The 13797-nt window shown below is 40.4% G+C and overlaps 1 protein-coding gene across 2 annotated transcripts in view; it reads left to right on the forward strand.

Annotated features, from left to right (window-relative positions):
- The first annotated feature begins 12471 nt into the window (after positions 1 to 12471).
- The window catches only part of LOC102016193 (3 beta-hydroxysteroid dehydrogenase/Delta 5-->4-isomerase-like), a 35068-nt gene continuing 33742 nt past the window's right edge, over positions 12472 to 13797 (forward strand). For both annotated transcript variants that reach the window (XM_005389081.2, XM_005389082.2), the window contains exon 1: positions 12472 to 12558. In XM_005389081.2, the coding sequence (XP_005389138.1) occupies positions 12487 to 12558 (72 nt within the window). In that variant the 5' untranslated portion in view covers positions 12472 to 12486. The remainder of the gene's footprint in view (positions 12559 to 13797) is intronic.

Below are 13797 nucleotides of genomic sequence, written 5' to 3' on the forward strand. Positions count from 1 at the left end.
TTGCCCTTTACCCTTGAGTGTTTTCCTATCATTTCACAATGTCTATCACACCTCCAAGTTTAAATTAACTCTTTCAGGTTTTACACTAGTGAAACAATGTGGTGCTTGCACATGTATGTCTGATTTATTTCACTTATGAGTGTGGTCTCCAGGGGCAAGATAACATCTGTTGAGGACAATGTAAAGAAAGCTATTAATTTGTGCAGGCATCCAGATATTGAGAAGGGCTTGTTCTCCTTTTAACTTTTTCCCCTTTTAGAGTTTAACCTGCTCCTTATTTTTCAAAATCTCTTTCAACAGTTTCACAAATGGCACATGACCTCATCCACCTATGCTCCTCCTTGCTAAAAGTGAGCTGACAGGTATTCACTAGAAGCAAGCTCCTCCTGTACCTTGAAATTTATCTTTGTCTTTTTTCCTTTTCTGTCAATCCCCCCACGGGTATCCAAGCATCTGATCAGCCCCCAGAAATTGGTAGCCAGAACAGGGACATGAAATTTGGAGGGGAAGGCCCACAAGAGTTGGAAAGAGCTACTTCTCAAGACAGCCTGCATTTATTTGGTTTTCAAACTAAGGAAGGAGATACTGGGGCAAACATGGGAACTGAGCAAGGCCTTGGAAGTCAGTTCAAAGACTTCTCCAAGTGGTTAATTTTGCAAATTAAGACACCTATCTTATCTCTAAGATTGATAGCTTTATTGCTCTGGAATATGGAGTACCAGTAGACTATGTCTTGATTGCCTCAACTGTGGTTATCTTGACTTCAGAGCATTATGCATATGCTCTTTTCTGACGCAGACAGAGGTCTCTGTACAGCCTCGTCTTCAGCAGATGAGTGCCTAGCACTGTTTGGAATAAGACTGGGTTTGATGTTTCCAATTCAGAAGGTCTGTGGTGCTGAAGGGTTGATTATACTGTGACCTGGCCGGTTTGTTCCATTTTATTGTCCCCCTCTTGTGCAGGTTGTTGGACCTCAAGTTGTTGGGTCTCACAGAGGACCATCTGGAGGACTGGTGGTTGTTCAGAGTGTAGCTGGTGGGTGAGGGGCTTGTCTGAGGGGTGGGGAGTTTAATCTGGGGAAGGCACATAGTTGTGGTTCTGGGGAGGTTTGGTTTTATTAACTTCTGAATCTGGGGAGGCCTCTTGAGGTGGGAGGTCAGAGGGGGATGAAATATCTGGAAGAGCAAATGGCAGTGAAGCAGATGGTGGTGAGCTAAAGTAAGGTGGAGGGAGAATCTCTTCACTGGGGGATCCTGGTGAATTGGCTTTATTTCTTCTTGGCACTTTAAGATTTGGTTTGGGTTAGGAGAGATCATGCCCCCCTGAAACTCTAGCCCTGGGAGCCCACAATCAAGATGTCAGCTTCGGGCCAACAAATGACTTTTATAGTAGGCATTGAAGCACACAGTTGTGGTTCTGGGGAGGTTTGGTTTTATTAACTTCTGAATCTGGGGAGGCCTCTTGAGGTGGGAGGTCACAACCCACTGTGATGACCTCAATAGCACCCTTCACAAAGAGAATAACCACAATCATAGGAGCCAAGGGGATTCAAACAGTTCAGTTGTTCTGTCAATATCAAACCTGCCAGCTTGGGAAAGAGACATAACATGGCTTACTAGTCCTATATCTGCCTGAATTTCCCATTCTACTCCTTGGAAGAGACTTACCAACCTCTGAGCTCAAACAACTTTCACACCTGAAGAACCTGCTAGCCTGATCCTCAGCACTCAGAAAAGTGTCATCCTGTCAGTCCCCTGAAAAGAATGGAGATTACATATAATAGATAAAAGGGAACTAAACCATCCACTGCTGTTGGAAACATACCCAGAGACATGGGCTGAGAAGTCCCCACCCAGACTGGCCAAAACTCAGGTCCCAATCCTAGTAAAGCTCAAATCAGGAACCAACCCTACCAGGTTGAGACAATATGCCAAACCTAGGGACGCACAGGTGGGAATGTTAGAATACATCAACTGCCTGAAGGAGACAGGAATCTTAAAGACACTTTTCCCTGCTTGCATCTAGGCCCTCAGAGCTGGCTTTTTTTTGCTTTTGAATGGAAAGACCCTCAACATGAGATTAAAGACTCAAATTTATTTGGACCAGTCTCCCCCAGGGCTTTAAGAGAGGCCTTAGCTGCCAACCTGACTGCCTTTCCAAGAGACCAACCCAACTGTGTTCTGTTCTAGTATGTTGATGACTTCTTACTGGCAATTGAGAGAAACCAAGACTCTTGGGAAGAGACCTGGACCCTTCTTCAACTACTCCAAAACACAGGATATGAGGTGTCTTGGAGAAAGGCACAAATATATTACCCCTCTGTTCATTATTTAGGGTTCATCATTACAAACAGCCACTGGCCCCCGGGGCTAGAAACAAAACCTATTGTTTGCTCCAGACCAAGACCAACCAACAAGAAAAAGATCTGAGAGATCCTGGAAGGATTTTCTAGAAATGTCAAGCCGTTCTACATGACCAGAATTCTGGGCCTTCATTTGAGCCTTCTGATGTGCAAGAGGAAAAACTGTCAACATCTACGCTGACTCTAAGTATGCCTTTGCCCCAGTCCATATTCATGGGGCCATATACAAGGAAAGGGGATTATTGATGGCATAAGGAAAAAGAAATTAAAAATGAAGAAAAAAATCTCTAACTCCTAGAAACCATCTGGGAACCCAAAAGATTAGCCCTCATGCATTGCTGAAGACAATAAAAGGGCCAAGATTTTATTACAAAAGGAAATTTATTGGCAAATCAGACAGCAAGAAATGCTGTGCAGATGTCCTCAAACACAACTTCATATCCAGAGGCATCCAGAGCTCTCCCCATCCTGGTCCCTGAAGAGGCCAACAACTTTGACTACTCTTTTATGAAGGACTACTGATGCCTGCCAAAGTCCCATGAATGCACCAGAGCACCAGGCACTCAAGAGAACAATCTATGGGTTTATTCTGAAAAAACAATAAACTAGACACAGAAAGAAGGAACCTTCAAATTTAGGAGAGAATGGTGAATGTTTCAGGACCAATGAACTTTTATACCTCAGTGAATTGCTTATTCCTTTGTCCAAGAAGGCCACAGGGTAACTCATCTAGGGAAAACAGCGGTAGAGATTCTGTTGAGCTGATACTTCTATGTCTCTTGACTGTCTTCCCTCTGCAACAGAGGGAATGGTTGCCACAACTACTACTGCTGCCCCTGATAAGGGGAAAGGGAAAGATCAGGAAAAAAGTACAGAGACTGTCTTGGCCAACACTTCCAGAAGTTTTAGAGGTTGATGCAGCATGCCCAAGATGGTGGCATGGTCGTAGCAAGAGAAGGAACAGTGGCTGTGGCAGGAGTGGCAACAGCAACCATGGTGGCAGTGATGGTGGCAGTGGCACAGAACCTGGGCCAGGAAGAATTAGACGGCAACTGCAACCAGTGGTGGAGCCATGTAGCAGAGAAGCAGTTTCCCCTCTCTGCTTCCTTTGACCATGCAGGTTGTGGTGGTGGATATCTGTAGTTACAGATAAGTGGTAGGCTAAAGTAGGATGATCACTTGAGTCCAGCAGCCCTTTATACTGGGACTCTCGAGTCCGTTTTTGGAATCTTATGTTCAATTCCTTACTAGATTACAGGAAGCAGTCTGAAGACAGATCCCTCCTTCACAAGTAGCTGAAGTTATCATGCTTCAGTTTGCTTTTGAGAACGCAAATAAAGATTGCAAACAGGCCCTTGGGGCATTCAGGGCCATGAAGCGTCTTGGAAATTATTTAAAACTTGTCAAGACACAAATGCTGTTAGAAGAAAAAGAAAGTCTGTGTAGGTGACCAAAGGTATAGAGGTGACTGAGCCAGAAGCTAAATGAAAGAAGACACAGAGTTGCCAAAATTCTTAAAACAAAATAAAATACAGAAGAAAATATTGGTAAAGGTTTTTTATTCCTTCTAATTCTCATTACAAGAGCTGTCTGTTACTTGACCTATAAACATTTTGATTAGTCTTACATAAAAGAGTTATTATAATTTAACTTGGCCAGATACATCAGAGTGCACTCTGGTTTTATAAACAAATTGTCTTATGTGTGTTTGTCCATTTTACTGTTTAATGTATAACTGGTTACTGTCTAATCTATAACTGGTTGCAGCTATTTTGTTTGAGCTCAACAGTTTTTTTTTTCTTCTTTTTGCCTTTCGGGATTTTTAAAAACATTTGCCTGTAGTTTAAGTTACCTTACAGATGTCATTAGATCTGTGAACATGTTTCCACACAGGTTGATCATAATGATGGCTTCCACATCAGCTGATCAAAATGATGTGAAGATTGCTTGTACAAGCAAAACGAATACTGTTCTCTGTGTACTGTGGGGAAAGGACTGTGATTACTAATGGATTGATTACTGGTGGTCGGCTTATGATCCCCAGCTGAACTGAGTGAACATGGAGCTGGGTGTAGGAGGCTTGCCTGAGGATTGTCACCATCAGCTGAGAGGCAGAATTGGAAAGGGATAATGAACTTCTCCTGTTGGTTTTAGTTACATTCTTTGTTCTAAAAAAGGTGATTGAGATGAGTGATCACGGCCTCTGAAGTCCAAGAGACTGTAAGCCTCTGATCCCAGATTTTTAGCTTTTTTGTTTTTCTTGTCTCTTTTACCTTTTCTTATTCATCTGCAGCCACCTCGTTCTCAGGACCTGTCACTATAGTTAATACCAACAGTGTACAATATCTTGAGGGTCTTTCATTGATCAAGAGTAAAGTATTAATTGTTATGATCTAGGTCATAAATCATTTTTAAGATAATTAAATGACCCCTTAGGCTTAGGGAGAATGTTGGACAGGACTGTCTTCGGTGAATAATTAGAAATTGCCTGGAGATATTTTCTTTTAGTCTTTGTTCACTAGTGTGACCTCAATAATTTCCATAGCGTTATGGGAGACACACCCCAATAAACATCTCTAAACATATTATTGTGATATGTTTACACTTGCCAATATCAAAAGGTTAAGTTTTATGTGATAAAAACAATAAGGTTTCATTAAAAGATGATCTTGGCACAAAACTAAATTAAAGGACAAAGGGGTTCCCATAGGATACTCATTATTGCTGATCTCATGATGTACTAATTGTATTCATGCCTTTCAGGTGTACTGGTCTTCTAAAATATAAAACCAAGATTGTTTATGGTAATAACCTTTTGAAACTCAGATATCTGCCTTTCTTTTGTACTCCAGGTATTTGAAATAAGAGATATATGTCAAATGTACATGAGACCACCAGTCAAATGATAATTTTTTAAAAAGGCTTATGTGATGCTATATATGTGTCATTCCACTTAAATATGCTCAGTCACTGAGCAGTGCAGACAATGCCACAAACTTTTTTGATGACCTCCTATTGAAGGATAACAAGTTAGGTTAAAATTTCTTTATGTACTAGATATAGAAGATTGGCTGAATTGGCTTATTCTATACTAAGATGGACATTTAAATATGTCACAAAAATAATACCATGATTATCATGTTAAAATATGACGTGTGGCTCTTAATCTCAAGTTTTCTCTGTAAACTCTACAAATGTCTGTTACCATTCTGCAGGGCTATAACTACTAAAACACTATGCCTGATAGGAAATAGCAGTCCTCTAGCTATACTTCATATTTCAAAGTGCTTGAAATCCTGATGAAATTATAATAGTTGAACTCACTGCTCCCACTGCAATACTGTCTCTTAGATTGTAAAGGACAATTCAGAGTCACCCTGCCACATTATATATTGGGCACATTAGGCCCCATTCTAATTTAGTGGGCCTTGGCATATGGCAATCAGCAGGCCACTTAACTGGTAGCTTATGCTACCACCTGTTTTAGCAAGACAGTCTCATTCCTATCATCAAAATAGCAAAGCTCTAACAAAAGAAATTCAATTGTCTCAATCACAAGCTAGAAAAATTGTCTGGTCATGTTCTACTTGCCAATAAATCCCTCACCCTCTTCCCACTGAAGGATGCAACTCACAGAGGCTACAATAAACTGACATTTGGCAAATACATGTTACATCCAACCCTTTGGACAGTTACAAAATGTTCATGTCTCTATAGACATTTATTCTCATATGATTCATGCCACCTCCCTTGGGGACGATAAATCAGGACAGATTAAACAGCATTGTTTATTTGCTTTTACTTCCATGGGAGTCCTTCATACACAAAAAAGCTGACAATAGACCCTCACATGTCAGCAAGACCTTATCTTCTTTGGAATATGTCTACATTTGGAAATGTCTACATTTTAGGAGTATTCCATATAACCCTCAGGACCAAGCCATAGTAGGACATGTACATCTTTCTTTAAAAACACAATAACAGAAACAAAAAGGGAAATACAGTTACCTCCACAGGCATAGTTAGATCTTGCAATCTTTACCTTAAATTTTTTGAACGTGCTTGCAAAAAGTGAACTCACTTCATCACAGCTTCATTGGCATAAGGACAAACTGATGCACATGCCTAGGGGTCCAGTCCTGTGGAAAGACATCCAAACAGGAAAGTGAGATGGTCCAGTGCAGTTAATAATACGCGATTGAGGGTATGCTTATGTATTAAGAGGTCATGAAACACCATGGTCAGTGCCATCCCAGAATTTGTGACTATGGAGAGGGGAGATCTCCAAATATTTGGTGGATTCTGCTGCCATCAAGCCCAACAGTGCAAACCTTTCTAAGGATGACCCCAGAGGAGACAGCTCAGCCACTGATGACCAAGCAGGCATGAATCCCATGATGTAAGGTGTATCAGTCAGGGTTTATTGGAGAAACAGATATAACAGCAGATATACAAATGTATAAGAAATTACAAGTTTGGCTTGCAATGGTCAGCCACAAAGTTGGATGAGAAAGTGTGCAGAGGATGTCTGCACATTGGAGATTGAAGAGTCCAGTCCACGGTCCGGAGTTCACTGCAATGTGCATGCAAGTCCAGATTAGGAGTCTGATGATTCTGCAATGGAATGCTGAAGAATCTACAATGAAGGCTGAAGAGTCTACACCAGAAGACTGAAGAGTCCTAAGCAGAAGCCAAACAGTCTGCATCAGAATCCAGGAGACAACCACCAAGCTGAAGGGAAAGACCGGAGCTTCTCCAAAGAATCAGTAATCAGTATTACCTCATTTCCCTTTTATTGTACACAGCCTACCCATCCTGGTGCGGGGAGAGATGCTTTACACCCGCACCATCTCTGAGCCCTCCTCTTGCACATTTCAGGATAAACACAAAGTAGGGACCCTGGCTCCCTGCTGAGTCACATAGTTAACTTTTTAAATTTCTCAAGCTGACACAATGAACAGCATCCTAGAGCAGTGAGAGCTATCCTTTCAACCCCAGGATGTAGAACTGCTGAGTTACTTAGTTAAGCTTCTAGACTCCTCAAGTTGACACAATGTATCAACCATAACATGGGGACAAGTGAAGAAAATGACCCAGGAGGCTGAAGAGTTGGTAACAAGACAAGGTCTCCCATGTACACCAGAAAAATATGTTCTTCGCCATGACGACTATCATCGCCTGCATCATATGCGTAAGTTCAGTGTCTGGAAAAGAATACTGGGTGTATGTACCCAACTTCCCTTTATTATAACCCCTTATGTGGGCTAGTTTTCCCTGTGATATTTATCATGATCAATTAGATTGTGTTCTAGGACTTTTTATGACCCCTGGATCTGTGGCTTCCAGTATTACTCTAAATTAACATTGCACTTGTTATATCTACCCTATGCATTGAGCATAAGTCCTTACACTCTAATTATTGACTGTCTGTCCACCCACAGGTTTGGGTGGCCTATTATGGAGAACAATTAATATTTCTGAGAACGGAATCTATTAATATCTCATAGGAATGGATTAACTACTGTACACCTGATCTTCCTCCATGTGCCCATTATACATCTTGGGGAGACACATATGGTTCTGCCCTTCCAACACTGACCTCCTGCATGGGAGATAGAGGGTGAAAAATGTACCAAAATCATTTTGAGTTCATACATTGGGGCCCTCTTGGAAGATTAGGAGGAAGAGACAACAATCACTCAGAATGGCCAATGGCCCATTGGTATTGGTACACTAATTACTACGGAAGGAATAAGTCTGTTCTACATACTGATAGTGAGGGGCAATTAACATGGCATGGATCTGGCTTCAGCCCTGCATTGCCACATCCATCATTAATGGCAAGCCTGAAACCCTTCAAAAAACCTTTTGGAAATTAGCTGTTCTCTATTATATGGGTTAACAATGGAAAGTGCATTTAATCAGATTTACTGCAAATACTTCTAGTATCCAAATTTGGAAACATAAAACCATACGGTTTTTCATAGGCACATACAATCCTTATGTTTTCTTTTATTGGACTGTTGAATGGAATCTTACCTTCTTTACATGTAGAGAATGTATATTGAACCACTGTGTATCAGCTAACACCTTAGTAAACAAGATTTTACTAGTCTTGGGGCATGTGTGTGGCGTCTGGATGCCTGTGAACCTTACGGAACCGTGGGCCAACACTTCTTCTATTCATTTGTCACAATCTCTAGTTAATCATCTTCTACATAGAACAAAACAGAATGTTGGGCTTAATTACTGCTGGAATTGTGCCTTTGGTGTTGCTAATCTCTAATGTTACCCTGTCCTCTGTGGCTCTTGCTCACTCTATACAGACTGCTCATTTTATAGACAGCTGGACCAAAACAGCAGATAAAGCTTGGAATAGCAACACTCTATTGATGCAAAATTTCAGTCACAGATTTGTGTCTTAGAAACACTGTTATGTGGATGGAAGATCAAATAGGAAGTATGCAGTTACAACAGGGCTTTTGATGTCATTTTATGTTACCCAATTTTGTATAACTACTCCGCCTTACAACCAATCTACTCACCCCTGGAAACATATAAAAAAGCATATACAGGGTGCTATACACAGCAATATTACTATGGACCTAGAATTCCTATAAGGGAAAGTAATATTTATGTCTCAATAAACCCATAATTTTGATGAGCAAATTTTAAATTGGGACAAGTTTGCTGATACTTTTATTTAACTTGATCTGAGGAACTACCTCAAGGCCCATTTTAGAGGCTACACTAGATTGATTATATTAATATGTTTGTGTCTTTTATTTATATTTCTAGTCTGCTACAGGGGACACCAAGCCCAACAATGCCTACTATTCAACCTCAAGTCACACTGTTTCAACTCTTGCCATTACAGAAACAAAAACAGGGAACTGTTGGAGACCAGGCTGTGCAAGTGTTGATAGGAGGCCAAGATACTGACCTAGGCCCAACAGTCCTGAGTCTTATATTGACTTTCCTGGGGAATAGAAAAATATGCAGAAGATTGCATGCTTTTTGACTGTTTGGGGGAAACTCATAATCACACTGCATCTTGTCATTTTCTGTTTTCTAATTTTACTTTATTTTGTTTTCTATATTGATACTTATAGATTTTTTATGATAGATAGGTTTATCGCTAGTATTGAGGTTTGCCTAGGGACTGTCTATTCCTCAAGGATATCTTCTAGGTGTAGGTGATTCTTGGTCTTTATGTCTATCCCAAGAACCTACTTTCCCAGTTTACTAAGGGTGAGAAGTTGCTGTCTATTTGGCCCAGCCCCAGTCCTTTTGTACTGGACTATGGTGATGTTTATGACCCCAGATAATCAGTGTTGTCATATAAACAAGAAAAACTGATTATAAGAGATATGACATCCTGGCTAAAGTAGTACAGTTAGCAATAACAATAGCATGAAGGACAGCCTAGAAACTTAGAAACTGCTGTAACTATTATCTTGATACTTTTAACCACAGATGCAAGTTCTACAGTTATATAAGAAAATCCAACATATGCCAGGAGCTTGTGTGCAATGATTTTCCCCTTAGTAAAGTGATTTTGCCCTTTGAGGGAGATTTAAGGGGGTAGATTTAGGAAGAATAGGGAAAAAATAGAGAGATGAATGAGGACAAATATAGTAGAAGCAAAGCCTGAGGTCAAAGGATGATCATTCAAGTTTTAGGAAACTGGAGAACACAGAAGAGAAAGAACAAAAAGAAAGCAAAAGAATATTGAGGCAAATTAGAAAGAGAAGAGACAATGTTAACTCACATGAAAATATCATAAAATCAAGAGAGATATTAAAGAAGAGAGGAAAAAGATGAATAGAAACAAAAGGTAAAAGATCTAAATAGTGAAAACAAAAATCATAAATCAGGCAAACAAAAGAGACAAACTCAACCATATAGAAAAAGGAAAACCAATGAAACAAAAAAAGAAAAAGAAGAAGAAAATTGCTTGGGTGCCCACAGTTCTATGGTAATGTCCAAGTCAGATCCCAGAAATGTGCTATGTTATCCTGCCAAGTTTGCAGTAGGATTTGTGCTGCATGTAGGGCTGATCTTGGCCTCTGGATGTAGCGGGTGGGACTGGATAGGACAATATTCTGGATATCCACTTCTCTTTACCATGATTGTCTTTCTGTCACTCTCCCAGTTGCTGTTGTGCCCTTGCATAGGGGAAGCCCAGGGTTGCTTCTAGAACTATGTAAAGTTGTCTCTTTCTAGACCTTGCACATCTTCCTTGGTTCCACACCACTGACTCCTTTTTCACATTGGTCATTGGACAAGGGAAGTGCCCTTCTCCCACTGCAGCCTAATGCTGCCTGCCTGCTTATGCCACTAGGCCAAGGCCACTCTGCTGGTCACAGACCATGGGTACATTTCCCGCCCTTTGCACTTGGGGCTAAGACTGGCTTTTGGTGGCTACTGGAGCAGAGTCCAGGTGGTCCCAGACTCTCAGCAGAATTCCCCCTCGTCCGCTTCCCATCTGCCAGTACTCCACTGTGACTAGATGGTTCCTCCCGCATTCCACTCTGGGATGTTGGCAGTAAAGTGATCCAAGAATATTCTGCTGCTGTAGTTTGCCCAAGCCCTTTGAAATAAGTAAGTCTTTTGAAATGAATAAGTGGGTAGCCCCACCCACCCACTTCTGTTCCATGAATCTGTGTCCTGGGTCACAGCACCAGTTCACCTCACTCACTAACCACTGGCTCTGGATGGCCCCTTAAGAAACAGTGTCTGGTATTCCTATTGCTGCTTTGGACTTTTCACTACTGCCAGGCTGCGGGTCCCACCTGTGCCATGCACACCAGGCTCCCTGGCATCATTTTGTGAAAGACCGTCTTTTATCCCATGTATATTTTTGACCATTTTTGTCAAAATCCATAGCTGTAGGTGCATAAGGTATATTTCTGCTTTCAATTCCCTACCACATATCTACATGTCTGTTTTGTGCCAGTACCCTGTTGCAATTGTTTCTGTGCCTTTATAATATATTTTAAAATCAGGTATTGTGATGCCTCAGCATTGCTCTTTTTGCTCAGAATTGCTTTGGCTATTTGGGATCTTTTGTGAGACCATATAGATTTTCAGATTATTTTCTTTATTTCTGTGAAAAATATTGTTATTTTAATAGGGGTTGCACTAAATGTATAAATTGCTTTTGGTTATATGGCCATTTTAAGAATAATAGTTCTGCCAACCCTGAACATCTTTCTAATTTCTAGGGGCTTCAAATTCTTTCTTCAGCATTCTGCATTTTTTCATCCTAGAGGTATTTCACGTTCATGATTATGTTGACTCCTCAATATTTTTTAAACTGTAGTTAATGGATTTGTTTCCTAATTTCCTTCTTGACAGGTTCATTCTTGGTGTATAGAAAAGCTGTTGATTTTGTATCTTGCCATTTTGTTGAGTTTTTAAAAACAGTTCTAAGAGTCTTTCAGTGGAATTCTTAGGTTTTTCTGTGTAAAGGATTGTGTCATGTGCAAATACTGACACTTTGGCTCCTTCCTTTCTCATTTGTATCTCTCTCATTGCTTTCTCTTATCTAATTGCTATGACCAATATTTCATGTACTATATCGAACAAGAACGTTAAGAGTGAAAATCCTTGGACAGAGCCAATTGTGAGAGAGCTGTGATGAAGGCTGACAGATCACTTAGTTCCCCAGGCTCATTCTGCAGGCTAGCACTTGGGGGTTGAATTTCTCCCCCAACCCTCTGAGGCTACCCCAGCATGATTTGGTCATTTGCACTTCTGCCAAGTACACAGTAGATAATCACTGGGCTAAACATAAACCAAAATGTACATTCAGATAAAGGTTCACTGTGACCCAATCATAGGCCATGTCACTGGAGACATACACTGGAGGCCTTGAAAGGTAGTGAACATTCACCTTTGCACAGTACAAATACTGCCAACACTTCATGGGTGAGAAGAGCACATGATGAATCTCAGTCAATCACCACACTGCTGGAAACCCAACAGAGGGCCAGTGAAATGAGTGTGCACATGCCATAAATGATCTGGACATGGGAAGGCTACATGGGCAAAAGGATTCTAGGTGGTGACCTGGTTATTTACCACACCCCCAGTTGCACATACAAAATCCTCTCTAGGAGATGCTGTCAATATTTCCTCTACCTACCCACCAGGAAATAGCACAGCCTGTATACTACCATAACCAGTGTAAGGTAAGCTAAGAAATACCACTGGAGACTACAGCAACCTCTTTATAAACCCTATAAGATCTAACATTACAAGACCGAGAAAGACCATCTCCAATTTAAGTTCTTCTGCTAAGAGGGATATTTTGAGTAGGTTTTTGGTTTTTATTTTATTTATATTTATCTCCTTTCCTTCTACTTTTCCTCCATTTATTCTATCTTTTATCTTGTTCTATTTTTTATTTTATATCTCATTATATTTCCATAGATTAAGCTTACCACATTTTATTGTTCTGCTCTTTTCTTTTAAAGTTGTATACTTGTTGCCCTCTCTCTTATCTTTTTCACATTACTTTCATTTTCATTTCTCTTTATTTATGCTGTTTCTTTAGTTTTATGCATTTATCTTACTATAGTTTGTTTTGGTAACAATTTTTTTTTTTTTTTTTTGGGTTTTCTCTGGTACCGGGAACCGAACTCACGACCTTGCACTTGCCAGGCAGGCGCTTTGCCGCTGAGCTAAATCCCCAGCCCCTTGGTAACAATTTTTAACATTTCAGTATATTGTATATTGCGTTTGCACCTTTACCTTCTGTTGTTAGCTGTACTGTGATTTTTATGTCTTTTGCTGTGTCTCTATATCTGACCTGTTTACATGTAAATGTTATTACTTTTGTTTGTATTCTTCACTAAAAGCAGTGCTGTGGATCAACTCTTGTCCCACATGCATGCTGAGGAGGTTCTTGTCACACAGCTACATCTCCATCCTAGTTAAGAGAAATTGCAATTTACTTCAGCCATTAGAACTGTGGCACATATTTGAATTTAGGAAATATGAAAAATAAGCCCCTAGTCAATGTACTGACCACAAGTAAGATTAATAGAAGGAGCTTAAAAATCATACTCTTGGTCATTCATTCCCATAGCAATAGCAGAGAAAAATAGTACAACTTTTGATGACATTACAACTGGGAAGGACTTCACTGTAGTCATATCTATACCTTTTCAGACTACACATTGCTAACAAAAACAGAGGTAACTACAGAGGATCCAGTCCATATACTCTGCTGTTTGAAGCACAAATTTCTTAACTATAAGAGGGACTCCACTTTTCCAATATCTACAGAGAAAACAGGCTATGTCAGTTCTTACTAATCGCAGCTAAGAAGCCTCATGAAAATTGCACATCAAAGTCCACTGGCTAGTAAAGTAAACACTACATAACATTCCAGGACACATCATCAAGAGAAGCCTGCTCCCTACAGT

This window comes from Chinchilla lanigera, unplaced genomic scaffold (assembly GCF_000276665.1).
Source record: "Chinchilla lanigera isolate Chin_1 unplaced genomic scaffold, ChiLan1.0 scaffold00034, whole genome shotgun sequence".
In the NCBI taxonomy this organism is placed as follows: domain Eukaryota; kingdom Metazoa; phylum Chordata; class Mammalia; order Rodentia; family Chinchillidae; genus Chinchilla; species Chinchilla lanigera.